The sequence below is a fragment of the Malurus melanocephalus genome, unplaced genomic scaffold, assembly GCF_030028575.1.
Source record: "Malurus melanocephalus ecotype Western Australia unplaced genomic scaffold, MMel_1.1 scaffold_1, whole genome shotgun sequence".
In the NCBI taxonomy this organism is placed as follows: domain Eukaryota; kingdom Metazoa; phylum Chordata; class Aves; order Passeriformes; family Maluridae; genus Malurus; species Malurus melanocephalus.
In genome coordinates, this window is record NW_026623233.1 from 9,517,926 (window position 1) to 9,538,531 (window position 20,606).

General features: G+C 42.6%; 1 protein-coding gene across 2 annotated transcripts in view; it reads right to left on the reverse strand.

Annotated features, from left to right (window-relative positions):
- LIMS1 (LIM zinc finger domain containing 1) overlaps nt 1-20,606 on the reverse strand; it is a 66,842-nt gene that overhangs the window by 27,329 nt on the left and 18,907 nt on the right. The window contains exon 1 of one of the 2 annotated variants that reach the window (XM_057363859.1): nt 4,772-5,058. The exons of the other annotated variant lie outside the window; for it this stretch is intronic. Coding sequence (XP_057219842.1) covers nt 4,772-4,875 — 104 coding nt within the window. The 5' untranslated portion in view covers nt 4,876-5,058. Of the gene's footprint in view, nt 1-4,771; nt 5,059-20,606 lie in introns of those variants that run through there. 2 annotated transcript variants of the gene reach the window in all.

Consider the following 20,606-nt stretch of genomic DNA (forward strand, 5'->3'; position numbering starts at 1 on the left):
GAGTTATTTTAACCCCTAGAGCAATGAAAAATACAGCACAAATGAACAGTAAAGCCTCTAGTCATTTRGATACCTCAAACTAAGGCTCAATGCAAATTCTAAGTATCCCAATATTTAAAATCTAAACATGAAGCACAGTTATGGTGTTATTCTAATGAATGGTACCAATTCAGTGTTACATTTACGTGAATAAATCCCTTCTTCAAACAGAGCAGCTAGCAGACAAGCCCAAGTATTTCTTAGTTCAGAGCTCCCAAACACCTGATTCAAATGAGTATTTGTAGCAGTCAGCTCTCCACTATTCTAGGAGAGTTATTAAGCAGAGCAAAAGAAGCAGTACAATTTTTGTGTCTTGTCATTTAAGTTTTTCCTGCTTTAATCAATTAATCATTTTTTTACCAAAGTAAAATGAAATAATAACTGCTTCACTGCTAACACTGGCACACAATAAGCAAGTGACACTCACAGAAAGCAGCCATGTAAATGTTAACATTGGTGATGCTATAAAGAGACATTACCAGGAGAAATCAAATTTAAGTAAGTTTCCAGGTGCAGACATCTTTTATTTTCACTTTAACTTGCTCTGAGTATCCTAAAGTGCCTTAAAGCTCATCAGGGTCCCTGGTTTCCCCGACATTCCCTGACCAGCATTTTCGTTCCTTCTTCCTATGAAGAGCAGGTCTTCAGGGCTGACATGAGGCTGGAAACAGCTGCACACCTTGCCCGGCTGCTACACACATGCTTTTGATGGCAGGTTAAGGAGATTTCTGACCTTGCACGATTCCCAACTGCTGYATCTCATAAAGAAAGGGAGACACTCAGCCCTACCGTGCTGCCAGTGGGGGGTGGGATTTCATTCATTTGTTTCTTTTTACACTCACCTACAAGCCTTGCTGTGCAGAGCCTATCCCCCTAAGGCTCAGTGRGATGTAAGAATGTGTTTATGTACCCTGTTTCATCAGTGAGGGAGTCTTTGCATGAAATTTTGCAGCACATCCACATGCTTTCCAGCCTGGAGTCAATGTGCAGAGGCAGGTGGGAGCCTGAACAGACCCAGCAGATTGCCTGCACCTACTCACACACATGCACCCATCAGCTTCAGCAGCAGAGAGCAAAGGGAATGCAGAGTTTTTYAAACTATTAATATGGAAAACATCTACCATGCTTTCTGCACAGGAAAAYAGAGCAGTGAACTACGAGTGAACTATGAGTCACTGACAGTCACTGATGGAAGCTCATCAATGATTATTGTAAATGCTGAAATTTACTGTTTGGTTAAAAACTTGAGACTAACCGCTTCTAAAGTTGTTTACATTTTTAATGGCATTTGAATGCATATGAACTTAGAAAAGAGAGCTACAGATAGTAGCTGACAGTGATCAAATTCACTTTTAARTGTAATTGTCAGAAAAACAACACTAAGAGAATTGCCTCTGCTTTTGCCAGCACCTTGTACTGAGCTTTGCAAATTAATAGTATCAATTTTTTTTAGAGGAATCATTCTATTTTTACAAAAACCCATAGCATGAGAAGGGGAAAACAAAAATAGCAAGCATACTGCTACTGCTAAGTGACTCCCAATGATTAGTTCTAAATATATGTGTACAATTTCCTTTGCAACCCGTTTGCTGAGAAAAGCAAGAAAAAATAACTCAGTGTACAGAGTTTTTTACACGCAGTTTCTAAAGACAAAGCAAGWCAGGACCAATAGGGGCTGTCATCTTTTTCCACCAAATCAACATAGCTGGAAAATAACAAGCTCTAAACAGCAGATTTCTCAGGTTGCTTTTAGTTCAATGACTGCTGCATTTGTTACTCACAGGAGACAGAAAAAGGTGCCAGGATCCTCCTGCACTTTGAACTCGGGGAGCATCCTGCATAATTAAGGTTTTATGAGCTGCTAAGTCTACTTAGACAGGCAAGAGAAGTCTGCATTTATCACTGGTACCTCAGCAGAGGTCTAAACCAAGCACATTTTTGTACTGTGCAAGTTCAAGAAAAGGATGAGCTATCCAGTCCACCTTTTACACAGCACAGGCAGGCTCCAGCTCCCTATAAAGTCAGTAAAGCACCAGTTACATCTCTAGCAGCRGATTAAAAGGCTGCCAGAGAGGTTATGGGGTTTGCTAAGTGATGCGTGAGAGTGAGACAGAAAGAGAAGCCAAATTTCCCATCCCCACCAATGTGCTGGGCTATCAGGACAAATTAAATGGATGTGACACATTACATGACAAATGTATGTTCTGGTCCACATTCGGGAGTTTCAGTACATCGTTTCAAGGTGCCCTAATTACTAGTAATCTCAGGTGTTTTAACAACAAATGACACTGACATTCCCRGGAAAGAGCAAAGGCATAATTTTGGCACCAAGCCCGGCTGAGCTGCTTTGAAATGCCAACACTTGGCTATGTCTCAGCTACAGTTTCCAGGTACACAAGTCCCTGTCCTACCAAGCACATCTGGCTCCTGCCGCAATGGCTGGGCCCACAAGTTGAAATTAAAGGTTTTAAATACAGAAGCTCCCAAAGGGTGTCCTGGGGACACTGACATCTTGTACATTTTGGCCGAGGATTAGAAGAACACTACTTGAACTGAGAAAGCAGGTTTCAGTGAACTGTTGCTCGAGGGCTGATATTATTTAACACATCTGGATTAATATGTATGCAAAGCAAAATACAAAGGCACTAGAACAAAGAACTGGAGAGAGATATTACGGGAGGGCATTGCAAAGCCACGGATGGCAAGATATATTTAGCAGACATAAAAGAAATATCTTGTCTTTCTTGTGGACTCCAGATATTCTGACAGTATTTGCTAAGGACAGGCATCTAAGTGGCACCGAGAGAACATATGGAAAAAACTAGAGCTTTCCATTTTTAGAAAACTAATGAGCTTTTCCTCTTTGTTCCCAACTGCTCTTTGCCCTGCTGATATGTCATAATTCTYTATTTATAATGCCATAGCATTTTGTCATGGAGAATGCAGTAAAAATTACAAATAMGCCTGCCTTGCAACACATTGACATATCACAACATGGGTTAGGAAGGAGCAAGGTTTAGTTTGAATAAGAACCAGCTTAAGCTATTAGCAAACATAAGATAAGCTCTGGTTGTAGGTATGGGCTGTCCCCCTGCTCTAAAAGCATCATCTGATCGTGCTCTGTTCACCCTCTTGTACCTCCAGCACCCTGTCCTGAGCTGATTCACAAGTCCCCTGATTTGCTATTTCCTCCAACTTGGATTTTATTTCTCAAGACCAATCTGTGTTACATGGATTTCTCAACTCTAACTGGAGGAAGACCAGGAGATCAGAACACTCGGACTCACACTGGTACAGTAAACACACCCCTTCCCCCAATCCAGCCCAAAAATGGTCYCATTCCCATCTTGGATATGCATCGTAATAACAGCAACACAACCACAGAGAGCTAGTACGCATTTTTAGATATGTGCTTTAAAAAGAAGCTTTCTCTTCCCCAAATAGAAATGTTCTCCCTCATTGTTAGTTTTGTACAAAATAAACGAAATGTAAAAATGTCAAGAATCTCTGCACATCTCTTACTCTACTAAGTCTGGTTATTCTTCCAACTGCAGTTATATGAATATAATATATATGCTGCTAATTCTATTASAAATCCACCAAGGAAATCAATGCAGAGTTAATACTACAAAGAGACACCAAACACACCTATCAGACCTGCAAATTAACACATTCCTAGARGTGATATGATACTTCTGACACCTCATGGCAAATAGTCTCTGAATTAATTAAGGGCCTTAGTTATAACAAAAGAATAAATCCTCCAGATCTGAATAACCATTCTTCTGAAATCGCTAATGCAGTTGATGAAAACACAGTAACAAAAACCTTTCAAGTTACACTGCTCTGCAACCTGACGCATAACCACTTCCAAGGAAAAATAATCTAAAAATACAATGAAACAGGCATTAGGAGGTAGGAAGTACTTCCTCTCCACSGAGGCTTTTGTAAGCAGACACACAAAGTTCCTTTTCAAGGTTCCTTTTCTTGAAGTGGGAACTGAYTGCTTTCATGCTGAGCACACCCAGATAAACACCTTTGCATTTTTACGCTTTTTTGTGGCATCTGCACTTACTCAAGTTACAAACAAATCTTTAATCTTCCTGTTTCAAACAGAGGCTTTTTGCAAATTCATTGTTAATTTTTTCCAAAAGGTTCACAGTATCAGGAAGATAACTCCAGACATTAAACGGCGTTCTGATTTTTRGTGACCCTTCCTGAGTAAGGTCAGGCTAAGTGGCCCTGCTGCATTCTTTTGTCTAAAGCCCTTTCTGCAAGAAAAAAATCCCCCATGAAGAAACCCAAAGCCCAGCAGCCACCCCAGCTCCACAACACAAGCTTGATGGGGGGACTGTGCCCCACAATCGGAAAAACCTGGGTGACCCCAAGAACTTCAAAGCAGATGAAGCAAAGTTGTCAGGCTCTGACAAGTTTATTTACTTGTAAGTGCTAGCGGTCAGAAGGGATCCAGAAGCAAATGCCGGCTAACATTTGCCCTTCCCAGAGYCAGGCAAGGCTGTCACACCATCGCCAGAATGCGCAAGGTCACCGTATGGCTCCTGCTATCCCTCCTTCGGGGCTTTTTCTGTCATGCTTCARGGCAGCTTCTCAATGCACATGTTTTGTAGTGACTTTCCAGAGCTGTGTTTGCATTTTGTCTCTTAAACCGCCGAAGCAAGCGGGCAGCAAAGAAGGGCTCGSTGCCCTGGCAATACCATCCATTCRCACTCACCTCAGGTTTTCTTCCTGTGACCCCGGCAGGACACTGTCAGGACGATCCCGTCTCCTCCTGTACAGACCTGAATGTGACAACTCTTTCAGCTGCAAGGCCGTCATATTCCCCTACCTGGAGGAGGGCTGGKTTTTTTTAAAGGTGAGGGGGGTGTTTTGGCTTTGGGTTGGGTTTCTTTCCCCCGCCTCTCTCTCCCAGCTGTGGGTGCCGAGGAGCGCGCCTGCCAAGATGCCTGGAGAGCAGCGGCWGGGCGGTGTGTCGGCACACCTGCGCCCGCCGGAGCCACCAACCTCCGCAGGCAGGCAGGGCAGGCACCCGCCGAGCTGCTTCCTGTTTCTCATAGGTACACACCCTCCCAAAGGGCACCACATTTCCTCTAGCACCGGATCACACCTAAGGGATRTGTGTGACAAGCTCACCCTCTTCCCTCCAGGTTTCCTTAAACTCTCACCGCCCCGACAGGCACGACCCTGCCCTGTGCTGGGCAAAGCAGGCGGCTCCCCCAGCACCTCTGCAAGAACCTACACATCCCCAGGACCGCAATGAGCTGTTTACTCTTTCCTGTCATAATTTATGACAAAAGGAAGGTCATTAGAGCTATGAAAATTCAGAGTTACTCAAGCACATTGGCAAGCTCTGACAGGGAAGTTAATGCAGCGAAGTGTGCCGCAAAGTAACTTCGGTAACTAGCATAAAAGTACTCTAGGAAATGCAACAGCACTGTGTATTTTTTTTCTTACCTTGAAAATAAGAAGAAAACCACAATGTAATTTTCTGCCTACTCTCAGCTATCAAAACATAACCATTGTACCAGTTTGTCACATTTTGTAGTAATTGAGTGTCCCGTGTAATTGTAAAACGGGAATGGAAGTGCCTGAAGTTTCCTGCAAGGCAGGAAGGTGGTTAGCAGAGAATTTTGCAAGCTCTGTGATTCAGTTCAGCAAATCTTTAATAGTAAATAAAACACTTAATTTCGGGAGGCTTCAAAAAAGCTTACCACTTCTTGAAAAATGTTTGCCATTCCTTTGACATTATTCTTGACACATATAAATAAAAACTTAATTCAGAGATTTTACTCCGAYGTGGTGAGTGGGGAAGGAGTGTTTTTTTAAATGAACTTGCATTTAATAATAGCCAAGAAACCTAACAATTTGCAAGAACTGTTTTGATTATAATAGGAAACAAGTTCTAAGTGGTATGAATTACAGAGTTCATTATTAAAGTGTTTATTTTGTAGCAGAATACACATAAGAATATTTTTAATTTCTCTAAAGGAAAAAAGTGCAACATAGATAATACTATGTCATGTGACATCAATTTTGTTGAGATTATCAGACTGAACACAAACATGGTAATTTTGTGTAATACTATCAACATGCTTCAATCTGGAATGTCATTGATGCATAATATTAAGCATCACACAGTGGAAAAATAACAGAAATTGTTTTGGATAAGGAATCACATAACATGCCAAATAGATAATGGCTGCAAAAATTCAAAGTGGTTTATATGATGTTAGAAAGCTGCACACGCTGAACTGTCAACATGAGGTACATACATCTGAGCTGCCCTCAGAAAATAAAAGCAAGAATCACAATATTTGTCTGAACATGCTGCATTCCAGTTTCAAATGAAATATTTTAAATTGTTTCTCAGTACACAGTAGGATAAGCTTAAACACAATTAAATGCCAGTTCCCTGCGGACAGTCAATCAGCGATCCAATGAAAAGTTAATGCTGTTACGAGCAGAGGTTAAGGATGGCAGATGACAGATGTTCATGGCATAGCAGCTTTTTTACATTACCAACAGCTTATACTCTGCTTTAAATATCTGTGTATCTATGATTTATCTTTGTCTAAATGATCAATTTTAGATACTGATCTAAGAAGTGATGAATTTTTTTCTGTGAAAAGCTCTTTGTGAACTATTGAAATTGAACTATTACCAACAATTTGTTCATAGATTCCTATTCACTGCAGTAGCCATCTGTCCAGAATATACTGAATACTTCTGTATTTAACATRACACAAGCCAATAAAAAATGAAAGGACAACTCTTCACTCACTTTGCTACACGTTGCATTAGTGTGAAACACATCTCTTCATTAAATTTTTATTCATCTGCATAAGCAGCTGCTGTGCTTTGGCAACAACTTTTACTCAAATGTCTTTATAAACCAGAGCTGCACCAAASCAGTATTATGAAAATTTAAAATTAACACAACCTGATAGAGCATGYAAATTGAAGGAATACAAGTCCAGACACAAAAATGAGTTGTTAYACAGATCAAATCCACTTAAATATAAAGGAGGCCAAGATAGGTTTTTAAAGTAAGACCTGGGACTCAGCTCCATAGCTCCATTTCACAGGSCTCTTCAGCAAACACCAACAGGGGTCTACTGATATGGAAAACACTTTCATGGAGGACTTCAGAACAAGCTAAAAGCTTTCTACAAGAAGAAATGCAAACTGGACTCCTTTTCTGCCCTGWGGGATTGCCCATGAAGCCTCACAAGAAACGAGGTTTCAAATCTGAATTTACCCATACAGTCAAACCTTAAGTTCTGAGTATCAAATACAAGACGTAAGGGCGTTTTTTGCAGAGATATTGCAGAACACAAATGTTATTTCTCCACTAACTCACTTAAATGCTTCCACCAAGCAACTCGGATAGACCTGACTGCAAAAAGAGCTTCCCCAGCGAGTGCCTCCTGCTCCCCACACCCCTTTTTACCTTCTAGCCCCTATCTGCTGTTTATAATTCCTTTTTTGAGAGATTACATTCTTCTCGTGTGGGATGGGACCACTTGGACCATTCACATTCCATCAGAATTTTTGAGAATCAGCCAAGTTACCACAGTTTTCTGCATTACCAGTAATGTACAGCCTTCTTGTATCTCCTGTACTCTGAAGGTTTACTCTTCATTTTCCAGTGTGTGACTCTTACCTCATGCAACTGACCTTCCTCCTGCCCCCAGAGAAAGCCAATGTTGCTACTGCATTGTAATGGATAATCATTGTGGTTATCTGTCTTTCAGCAGAGAAAATAKTYCCCCATGTCTAACCAGCAAAAGGTRGAAACAAGATAGAAAGTATGCAGTCCTTCATTCAYCACAAGCAGTAAATAACTTTTTATTATGTGTGACAAAGCTCACGGTTGAGTTTTCMCTGCAGTCCGACAGAGCATTTATCTTGATATTTGAAGACCGCAATGCTCTCTCTCAAATTTCTATAAAAGTGCTGCTGTTCTGGTGACTCTAGGTATTCAGGAGAATTCTCCAGTTTAAAAATACTTTAAGGAAGACAGGTTATGTCTGGCTACTTTATGCTACATCCAAAGGGATGTGAACAGTAATTCATGAWGCTGGAAAACATGTAATTGAATTTAGGAATAACAATAAATGCCAAGTGCTTCAAATTCGGACATTTGTCCATGAGYCTGTATTTACAGAGAATAGACACTAACTATAGAAACCACAAAAGATGAAGTTTTAGATCTGTCATTCCCCACAGAGCAGTCTTTACTGAAGTGTTTTACCTTTTATTCACTCCAGTGGCATGTTTCTTCTCTGGGGGATTTTTCCAAACTTTGAAAAAATCACCAAATTTCAATTAAATTTAATTGAAGATTTTTAAATTGATAGAAAAAACTGGTTTTATGACAGCAGAGACAGTATAACAATAGTCAGAGAAGTGTTCTAAGAACTCTATACGAATGCTCATAGTGTGCACACAGTTACAAGATGGTTGCTTGTTAAAAAGGAAGCACATTCCTCCATGCCTGCATTGCTGACCCAGCTTATCACTGGAATCAGTTWCCAGAGGAAACTAAAGAGTGTACTAAAGTGATGGTTTTCTTTCTSAAAAGATTTCAAAGAAAAGCACACTTTAAAGTGGAGGAAAAGGCTTATACATCAGCAAAGGTCTCACTGGAGAAAGTGRAGGAAGGTGGCAATTAACCTTCCAGCAGTTTTGTTAGAATCTCTGAAGCATGCAACTGATGTGCCACTGCTATCATGCCTCTCTGGAGCTGCAGAACGAATCCCCTCAGATGAGTTTGGGTGTCAAGAAATAGTGCACCCACACTGTGGGTCCCTGCTAGGGCAGGCAGGRATAATACACAAAGAGAATGCCAAGCCACAAATGCTAAAGACACATACCTTGAAACTGAAATTTCAAAGCTTCGTGGAAGCCTAAATTAATTCAAAGAGTTAAATAATTAATTACATGTTTCCTTCCATGTCTAATGTCACTCCCAACATCCGTTTTGATGTTTCCTGCCTTGTTCCACTTGGTGATCAATCAATCCTGAAGCATGCAAATTTAATCTGAGGATTAGGCTAAGTACKGAGGCACTTGATCTATCTATGGCCACACTACAAAGCAGAGCTTTGRATTTATGTCTGTGCTCCAGCTGACCAAGTGGGTTTATTGTAATTTAACAGTAGTTATTAGTTATTGTTAAACTTTATCTACTAATGCCTCTTCCTGCCATACAATATAAAGTAAAAACTTACTGATGATGGTTGCAACCTRGTCTAGTGCAAGGTGTCCTGGCCCATGGTGGGGGTGGGAACTAGGTGATCTTTAARGTCCCTCCAACCCAAACCATTCTGTGATTCCATGGTGTGCTCAACACTCAGAGCAGTGAGGCACTTARCCCAATGAAGTCCTCTGGGATTTGAGTGGGCAAAGGGAAGGCAGAGTTATTGTGGTGAGCACCAGGCTCCTTTCTCATCCTGGCAGTACCACCTCCATAGCTGGTGCGCCACAAGGTTTCAGTGAGGCAAGGCAAGATCCCTGCTCTCATTCCAAATATACTATTCCAATAATAACAAAAAATATAAAAGCAAAAATGGGAAAATCTTCTTTCTGAAYGTGGAAGCAAGGTATTTTGCTTTCCTTCTCCAAGCTCTCTGCATGTGTTGCTCCATGAATTCCTAAATTCAGCAGGAAAAAAAATCAAACCTGCAAAAGGCACACTTTTGTCCAGCAAGCAGAAACCTACTTTGGCTGAGCTTTACAATACCTCCCTCTACTGGGAAAATACTGCCTTGTTTTTTGTGCCAGTATTTCTCTSTACAGCCAGAGGCAGGTACGGATTAGCCCACACATACTTCAGTAATTCAGAYCGGGGCCAAGCTGAGAGCAGAGACGAATGATAGACCTGTGGGTGAAGACGTAGGTTAGCATTATAGCCAGAAATGCTGTTAATTAGGAGATGATCCATGCATGAGTAGGTGTGCAAAGAAGAAAGCATGTGACACAGCATGAATCAGTTTTGTCCTGCCATTTGTACATAAGTTTCTTTAAAAAACCAGTGACAAACAAGCTGGCAAGAAGTTGATGCTTTAGGATGGGTACAATTACTCATATGGAGCCTGTATGTGATGYGGTAACATCTTAAAAAAGAAAGGGGAAAAAATATACCAAAAAGATGATGGGAGGGGGAGTTTAAAGTCAATAAAATAATAGTTTAGATTAATTTTCATAGCCTAGAGCATGTGGACAAACACAAGCAATTCCCAACCTGCATTTCTAGATCCAGGACATACCCTTCAGAATAATTTTTACTGTCTTGGAATKATAAGCCTCTTCCCAACAGAGATTTTCAAAAGCACTCAGAAATACACCTTTTACATTTAAGCACCTTGGTTATGATGCATGAAGATCCTAAACTGAAAAGTCTCATCTCTAAAACAGTTGACTCCTACTTGCACTTTATTACTGTATATGTCTAGAAGGTTTACCTTATTCTTTCTACTATCATGGGATAAAATGCATCTAGAAATAAGGGAAAAAGCCCTGGGTGCCACCCTGCTTACTGGATGATTAGAAGTTCCCCAGTAGCTGCTACAAAAGACTGAAGAAACTTCCAAGTTAAAAAAAAAAATTAAAATTACTACTAATACTACTACCACCATTACCACCACTAATAATAATAATAATAATAATAATAATAATAATAATAATAATAATAATAATAATTCAAAAGTAGAACCACAAAACAGGTGGCAAATGAAGGAAACTGCCCAGAGAGCTACTGCCCCAGATACTCCAAAGAATTACCTGCTCTGGCAGTCGGGTTTGTGTCCCAAAAGCCAGTGAGTCCTTCCAGGGGTGCAGAAAAGCTGACTGAGCCATTTCAGATGGAAAATTACTAAGACTGTTTTGGGTGGGGAGCTAGTGGGACATCTCAAAACAGGTGCCAGACTGACTTTGCCCTTTCAGTGAAGGGACCGGACTATTAGGAAATCCTATTTTTTCTCCAAACATCACTCATCAGGGTTAAATAAATGCAAACAAAACCACAGCAGCCTATAAACTGGTTTCTCTGTGGATTCCCAGCAATTATTCTCCTGGACCCTTTGCTTTCCATCTCACAAATAATTTTCAAACGACCAATGCTACATTACAAGTAGAGAAAGAAAAGCTTCTCATCGAGGTTTCATGTCATTACACTGAAATGAAATGCCAAGGAGAGAAGACAGTACTGGCTGGAGAGATGCTGGTGACCCTGACAAAATGCACATGGCTTGAAGGCACCACCACCTCTGGGCACACAACCAAATATAACCATGAAAGCAATAGGTGACACCACAGCTCCAAGGGCTGGTGTTTTAGAAGGACAATCCAACCCTGAGCTCCCAAGGGGGTACCAGAGCCTGTGAATGCTGCTGGTTTTATGGTGAAGGATGGTCAATTTAGCAGCCCAGAAGATGCAATGATCCTGACTCTGCCTGTAAATGCACCATACAGGCACCTCACACAATCTCTACTGCCCAAAATACCAAGGCAGGGAAACACATTACAGAGGAAAGGGGAGGAGGCAGYGGGGGCACAGAGAAAACACTTGAGGCAGCACAGAGGGTCAGACATACTGAAAACTGGTCCTTTACTCTGACCAGCATTTCCAAGAAAGGTAGAAGACAGTGGGTCCCTAGAGATTATCACCTTTAAAAGCTCAGAAACCTGCAGCATGATGGTTTCTAGTATATAAGAACTACATATAATCTTTMAAGCAAAATACAGAAAGTAGATCAGGCATCTATAAAATATAAAACTGAATATATGTAGAAATACTTAAAAACCACAGGCAACATGCAATTTTTAGTGACTCAAAAATATCTTAATTTTTAGGTACATACATTTTGCTTTCAAAATGATTAAGACCTGTAATTTATATCCAAGTAGAAAAATCCATGCTCAGAAAAAGAAAACAGAGTATAAAAGAAATAAAAGTAATTCAACCTGGACATTCAGGATGATGTAAAATGGAATACCCATCCCGCCTTCCCCTAATGCTGTAAAATTACTTTGGGTTTCAGCATAAAACATAAAAATATGATCTCATCTGGATTTTTCATAATATTTTAAAGCAAATGAAAAATATACTCAAAATTCATAAATTGGAGCAAAAGCCTTAAACCAAAAATGCACAGCTGCCCTACCGTAAAAGCTTTGCTTCGCTGGAAAAGTTACTGGCCTCTGAACATAACCATATCAGAAACGGTACAATTTCTGTAGCAGGTGGGACAAATCTAGTCCTTCCACTGAAATTCCAGTTTTGGGTTCAATTACTCCATTGCAGTGTCCTCTTCTTCAGCCACTGCCAATTATCCCACTGCTCAGAAAGAAAACYTGTCAGCAATGGTGTATCTTCAAACTGACCACAAGTCCTCTGTTCTGGGTGGGGACAAAATAGTGTCCCTAAAAAAGCTCCCAGGGAGCAAAGGATAAAAAACAACTGGGAATACCAGAATACCTYCATGCATTTCCACAACAACAAAGGACTTTGATTAAGTTCTGTTACCATGCCACTTGCTTTATAAAAACCATAAAACCCAGCAAATAAAACTGTTATTTATCCTCTTCCTAACTTTATTTATCGCTATTCCCCATGCAAGGCTCCTGCTCCCAAGAATTTCCCTGTGAATGACTAAAAGCCCATACAGTTTTGGCTGTCAGCTTAGAAGTCAGCATGATATGCACGGTGGCAGATGCTACAGCCAGACCCTCARCCCCAGTGACCAGATGGATACTTACTGTCAGTCTGTAGCCCCACTGGCAGCACACTCACAATGAGCAGCCTTTCCAACATAAAGCTTTATATCAAATGCCCACTGTTTGCATGTTTTCCCTGTGGTWATGACTGGCAGCTCTGATAAAATTTTAAATTAAAAAAAAAAATTAAGTGACTCAGTAAACCACTTCCTTTTTTGACCCACTAAAAACTTGATGCTGTAAAGAAGAGGATAAATCTATCAAAATTCATGGTTCAACTCCAAAAATTGTATCATGCCAATTCTCCATCTCAAAACCACCAAGGACAGAGAAAGAAGCAAGCCTTCCACTTCATTTGAAAGGTTACAGCTTTAGTTACACCATTAGTATATGGTACAGAAGTACAAAAGTGGGAGAGGAACAGCAGGACAGCATTCGAGGTCCCTGTATGGGAAGAGCAGCCAGAGTCATGCAGGGTCATTTCAACCCATCACAAGCATCTCTGTCAGTGCAGTGAGAAGACCACAACTCCCAASCTTCCCACCTGCCGACAAAGGGCAMTATCCTGATTTTCTTCTTTTCTGAGATGAAGGCTGTGTCACACACTGGAAGACTACTGCCATCTCTGGCAACTGCAGCACAGGACAAGGACTAACTGGGGACAAAACACAACCACCATCTCATAGAGCATGTTAGGGTGGTCAACCTACCCAGACAGACAAGAGTTGAGCTGTGTCTCTCTTGTAATGACAGACTCAAACTCAGTTTTCCTACGGCAATCTCAATCCCTGGCACACCTCAAAGGCCCCAGGCAATCTATTGCAGGTTAAAGCAGCAATATCTTTAAAATCAACAAGGCTTCACCGTCACTTGCTACATAGAACTGTAACAAGCACTGCCTGAAACCTTGCTCACCATCAGTGACAAAGAAACGAGGCCACAAGCTGATCTCTACARGGCACACACAGAATATGCTGCAGGCAGAACTTGTCCCCAGCTCTGTTCATACAGCAGTAGAGCTTCAGGCTTAGGTCCCCTGACTGCCAGTGCGCTCTCCCGAATAGTCAGACAGTAAAGTTTCCTTACCACACACTTTAATCATGTACACAAAATAACGCTATGCCATACCATCAGAGCCTCATTTTGCTTTCCCTTCATCATGTCTCTACATCCTGTTTCTTGCTCCTATTTCTGTCTTCAGGCCACTTAACACTATCACTAACCCTTTTCTGTGGACAAATTAACAATGTAAGTTATCTCTCCAAGCTGCTGTTTCCCATACCGCCACATAGTGCTTCCTCATTTGAACTTCTTATCTCTTCCTGCAAAGACCCTTCAAGTACAAAAGGGGCAGTGAAGTTTCATTAAACTTATCACTAGACAGTTACACTCCCAGGCCAAAGAATGCACTACAGCTTTGTCTCTCAAAATAATGTGGTAAAAGTCAAGGTAAGAGCATTTTGTTCTTGAGGATGAAGAAAATCACAACAAACCAGTTGCACAGAATGAGAGGCCTTGGTTGCTACTGCAATGCATGTTATTTAATATATTGCTCATATGCCAGCAGTTCTCCTTTTATAGGAAGGCAAGGACAGTTTGTTGATTCATGATAACTGTAAAAGCTGCAACACTTCATGGTTAATGTGAATAAGCATCTGTTAAAAGGGAACTAGGAAAACAAGCATTAACTCTTCAATTAACATTTTAAAGCCTGTTTGAGCAATTCATTAACCRGTTGGCCTGGCTAAACCATGTTTTTCAGTTTTGTTCACTTCACAATAGTTGGCTCCATTTTATCACCAACTTGTTTTCTGAAAGAGCTGTGCTAAAAGAAAACTTATGACCAAAATTATGGCAAATATGAGAGCAGAACAAGACCAGCTCCAGAGAGACTATGATCATAGGCACGGACAGATTATTGCARTCTCTGGCTGCCCAGATCAGGCCTGATGGGAAGTGCAGGGCAGAGTCACACAAACAGCTCTAGACAAAGTCATGCGGTTTAACCAAAACCCATCAGCTGGTCCTGGCACCAGGGCTTCCTGCGAAAYGGGTCAGCAGATGTGGCTCTGCAATGATTATGAAGCTCCTGAGGTAATGGAGAGGGGACTGGACCTTGGCTAGGCATGGAATTAGGTAAAAAAGTTAGTCTACAAGCAGAAGTTAACTACAGAGGGAGTCACTGGTTCATACCCACATTTCCACGGATGCAGAGTATTTTCCTTTGCTCCTCTAGAAATGCCACCATGAACCAGAACTGCAGAACGCAGGCAGAGATAAATCCCCAGAGTTGCTCCAGGATGCTCAATACTGCAGCTTCTGGACAGGTCTGTGTCTCCTCTGCTTCGGGCAACAAGGGCAACCCTCTGCAAGGAGACTTCTGAGGTGCCTGCATTGCCAGGAGCTGGTGGAAAAGCCAGACAGTCACACCCTGCAGCTGTCTGCCTCGTCACCCTCTGAAATCACCGTCTCCGGGGCAAAACAAGCAGAAGGAAATACATACTCATGCCTCAGCTGTTCCAGTTTGCTGTACACACAAGACAGCTGAATTGACCTAGAAGCTCACCGCCAAGTTCCTTGCTTCTCCTTTTGACACTCTTCCTTCCCCCTCCCCATACACTCCTTCCTCCCTCACCTCCATCCCAGCAGCAAGGAGCTTTAGCCCATGTCTTCCTCTCTCCAAGACCCCTCTCCCAACTGCCAAACTAGGAAAAGACTGGGTTTGGGGGGTGAGTTAGTGAATGCAGCTGCTGTAGAGCAAAGGACTAAACACAGCACAAAGGAGCAAGATGCAGGAAGTATCCCTCCAGCTGAGCAAAAGTGAGATTTCCTCAGCGTGGTCATCCTCAATCAGCTGTGGATGCCCCATCCCTGGAAGCATTCAAGGCCAGGTTGGATGGGGCTCTGAGCAGCCTGGTCTAGAGGAAGGGTCTCTGCCGATGGCAGGGGGATGGAACTAGATGATCTTGCAATCCAAAACACTCTRTGATCCTGCACACTGGCACAGTGCCCATCCCCCGGCAGACACATCCGCTCGGACCAGGCGGGACCCCGCGGGCTGGGAAGGCGGTAGGGCTGCGGGGTGGGGCGGGCTGCAGGCGGCAGCCGCGGGTGCACTGGAACGGAGACGATATTTGTGAAAGCCGTATTAAGGTCTGTATTTGTATCCCTGTCCGACAGCCGGGAGCACCGACCTGCAGCGGCAGCTCCCGGCTGCAGCCGCCCCCGCCCCACGGGCCGTGCCCGGGCCCCGCGCTGTGGGACGGGACGGCCCCGCCGAGCTCGCACCGGCAGGGGGAGCCCGAGAGCCGCGGTCCGGCCCGAGCTGCCGCCTCTCCACAGCCCCGGCCCGCAAAGGGCTCCCCTGCTGCAGCGCCCTCCCCGCTGATCCCCCACCCGCCCCACATCGCCCGGATGAAATGGCGAAGCCTGCTTCAAAAATGAGGAGAAAAGCCCCAAATGCTCCTGGGGTTCCCTCCGCAGTCCYTCCTTTCAGTGTCATCACAGCTGCSTTTCAAAGCAGACCCCAGACACCAAATGCTAACAAAATCAGTGTAAATCTGAGTTGGACTTCCAAGGCAGACTGACTCAAGTTCAGGGAGAAAGTCACAATTGCAGCCATTCAAATAAGAACTTTTTCACTACGACGGTGGTGAAATGCTGGAACAGGTTGTCCATAGTGTTGGTACATGCCTCACTCCTGGAAAGATTCCAGAAGCAGCCTGATGGAACTGAAGATGTCCCTGTTCATTGCAGAGACATTGGACTAGATGGCCTCTAAATGTCCCTTCCAATCCAAATTCTATGACTTTATGAAATGGAACCAATTAAAATAGTCTGCTCTTGACTGATGAGAGGACAGACAGCCATTTGTCATCTCTTGAACATACTGCAATATTTAAACACGACTTTTTCAAAAATCCTACTGCTACACCTGAGACAGGCCTGGATCAATGCCCTAGGATCAACCACACTGCTCGTTTGAGGGCCCCTCGCTAGGAAGTGATGGGAAACACCAGCTCCACCGCTAGACCTGCTCTCCTCACCGAGTGTCCTCTCCTGGGCCTGGTGGCAGTGGCAGGGCTGAGTGGAGCAGGAGCACAAGCAGATGGCACACCTGTCCCTGCAGGACTGGAGTTGCAGCAGCTGATCAGAGGAAGTATCTGATGTTGGGAGCTGTCAAAAGTTTCCTCTCCTCTAAAATGCTTAAGAATAATAGGAGAAAGGCTTGACCTTTCCACAAKAATACTGCTGTTAAGAAGTAAAAGAGGCATTTCTCTTGTTTAGCAGTTAAACAATGGAATTTGTTCCAAAACAAATAAACACTACTTGCYGGTCACTCTGTGAATTCCAAACACATTAATGTTTGTCTGCTTTAAGTCTGACCATTCTGGTCACTGATATAACTTCATCTGTAGATGAAAACAAAACCACAACTGATGAGATCTTAACCCCAGGATCCCCATGGCCAGACCAGGAAGAAAACATCCCTGCCATTCTGCTCAGCCTCCTCCTCTGCAGTGCCTGTGACAGGGGAAGACAAACAGGATGGCTACATAATGCCCAGCACAGCTGGATGGYTCCTTGCAGCTGCATCCTGATGTGCAGGGAGATGCCCACACCYTGTTGCATGGACAGCACAGCCAGGGGCACCTCTCATGCCCAACTGACACAATCATCACAGGTATGTCAGGGCATGAGTCCCATTTCAAGATCTCTGACTTCAATTATCTACCTTTCTGTACTTGTCTCCTTTCTGACATGACAGCACACTGAAGAAGAAAATGCTGCTCTGGAGAAAAAAGTGATTTTAACTCCTACATAGGGCTATCATACCCCTTCTAWTTCACTTACAGAGGCCACAGATGAACTAAGATACCATCAAAATAGATTTGCCAACCATGGATACAACTCCATTCCTAGATTTCAGTAAAGCAGCATTCACCAGCCAGTGGCTGCTGCAGGCTTTCCAGTCTTCTCCAAGTGCTTTGTTGCTTTAACAAGGACTCTCTGTTATCCTCCTCTGGCAGGACAATGGCTCTCAGGCTTTTTCAGTAATGAATACACAGTCTCTTCAAAATAATCTAGGTCAACCTTTGGTAATATTTAATATACAGTGTCTCCAAAATAAGATCAGTTTTTCTCTGCAGGTTCATCATAAGAGATGATAAACATTTTTAATACATCCTCCAAATGGCCCAACCCATGGTCATTTGAATTCTCCTTCATGGACACAACTCTTTGCATTTCTCTTCATGAAATTTCAACTTCTTGATTGTGGAGCCTCTCTTCAGACTGCCAARATAATCTTTAATTAATCTCCTGAATCCCTAAAGGCTCCTCCAAGTCAAGGACATCCACAAACTTCATAAGCCAACTTTCAGCTGCAGCATCCAGATCATTGATCAAGTTATTAARAGCAAGTGACAAAGGAGAGAATTCCTGCAAGATATGGTCAGGCAGGTTTGGTTTAGGGGGTCCTGTTGGTGGCTCTGTGTCAAAACACAAATTCCTGTGCAAATGCTTCTTTTCACACAGCTGCACATCTCCCTTCTGGCAATTTCTAGACTGCTTTTTCCAAACTGCAATTTGGAATTCTCTTGAACTAGGCCAACAGCAATGAAATAAAGCACTAAGTCCAAACTAATATGCCTTCCAATGGGATGATGAACAGGAGGAGATATCAGCAGCACATATGTAAATGGACCACAACAACAAAAGAGTGGCAAGAGCAGATGAGTGGATACACAGAAGACAATTTGCAAGGTTTGTGCTCCAAAAGCCAATCACCATGACTTTAATTCTAAAGCCTTTCTCTTGTTTGCTTATGAAATTTTGTGCAAGACAGCATCAGCAGATACACCTCATTTATTTCCTCCTTTCTGTTTATAAGGCAYGCTCATCTGCCAGATCTGGAAAATTGGCTGCTTTGAAATGATCTGTTCTTAGAAATTCATGTGGCTTTTTAATGCTGTATTATTCAGTAAGTGCTTATATATTGMCTGTTAGTTGCACTCATGACTTGTTAGGGCTCAAAATTAGGCTGATTGAGCTTTAATTCTTCARCAGCCTTTTTTGCTATCATTTTCAAATATAAATACTGTGGTCACTCTTCTGCATGTCTTCTGGGGTCTCTTAGATAAGCTCTGAAAAAGCATCCCTAATAGGCATTACAGCACACTCTGAAYCACCCACTATTACTGCTGGCACAATGTGCATAATATTAAGTCAAAATACTAGAGAAATTGTATCACACTATGCCTGACATTAATGATATGAAAAGCATTCTTCCTCACCATTACTAATGCATATTATCATTTAAGCTTAAACAGGAATGGTGACAGCCATGGAAAATAAACAATATGCAAACAGGAAGGTTATGCCTGTGGAATAGTACAAAAGGACCAAAAAGAAAATATCTTGTGAGAAATTMTTGACACATTTCAGCTTGGATCTGGCCCCATTCACCTCCAGGCTTTCATTAATGTTCTCCCTTTTCCCTGGGGTTATGTGAAAGAGGAAATGAGATAACTGAACAGCACTCAGCAGTCACACTGACTAACACCATCGGTAGCTGCYTTCCTCCCAAACTCACTGGCAGGGGCCCAGGGATCTCCCTCCCAGGCGTGCTGCCACCAACCCGGGGCCAGCTGGCCACTGCTGGCCACCCTGCTTCCCTWCTGTCTCACCTCCCTTTTGCTACTCACTGTTTGATTCCTTTCCCCCTCCTCCCAAGTAACTTGTGCTTGCCAGTGTCTCACCAGGGCAGTGCAAGGACTTGCCCCGCTCCCCAGCCATCTCAAGATGAAGGCAGTGGCTTGGCTTGTGTAGGAAGCCCCTGCACCCACAGCACCAGTGGATATTAACCTCATCCTTGAACCTCAGAGCCAACTCAATTTCTCTGGATGAAGGATCAGTCAAGGTAATGCCTGTCTGGACTTGTCCACCTGGTCAGAGCTGGACCACAGAGCAGAAGAGAAAGTTGGGGCATAAATGATTGCCCCAACCAGTGTGAAAATTCGCCACAAAGACTGGATTTCATTCAAGACTGATTTGCTCAACGCTTAGGCTAAGAAGCTGCAGAATTACTTTATCTGTGGCAATCCTCCATGCAGCTATGAACTTCTGGGTTTCTGATCAATTGTAGCGCTACAAAAAGTTCACAAAGAAGTTTTACATTTAAGAACATTATTAGAGGAGTAAATTTAGGCATCAGCAGAAGGAAAAACAAGTTATTACATACCAGAGCAGTGAAGATGAGCTCAGCAAAACAGCTTAATTATTTGGAGGGAAAAATACAGTGAGTCACCTTTTAAAATTTCAAGTGTTCTCAGTACAATCTCTCACAAGACTCCAAAGTACTTTACAGACCCAGAAAGAGTCTGTGGGCTGTCCAAATCAAATACCCCACCTATGAATAAGTGTTTTGATTATTGGACTTCCTTCAYATTATTAGCTGGGTTCCCGATTTGAATAAATCTGCAACTGCCTTCAAGTTCTTTTATGACATATTGGTTGGCCTATTTGCATATTGCTCAAGAAACAGAAATTATTACCACATAGGTGAAGCACTGGCAACTTCTGTGCTCACCATTCGCTGTCCCACCTCACACACTGAGAGAAAATGAACAGCAAAGATTTTTATAATCATTTGTCTACTCCAAGCAGAAGGATTTTATAAGCAACTACAAATGCATGCAGGATTTCTTTCTGAAGGTCATAACAGCCTGAAGCACTTTTATTCACAGACAGCCCTTCCCTAGTCCACATGTCTGCCTCGTATATCAGTGCAGTAAATCTCAAGAACTTCTCCACCCCTTGAGGTCAAG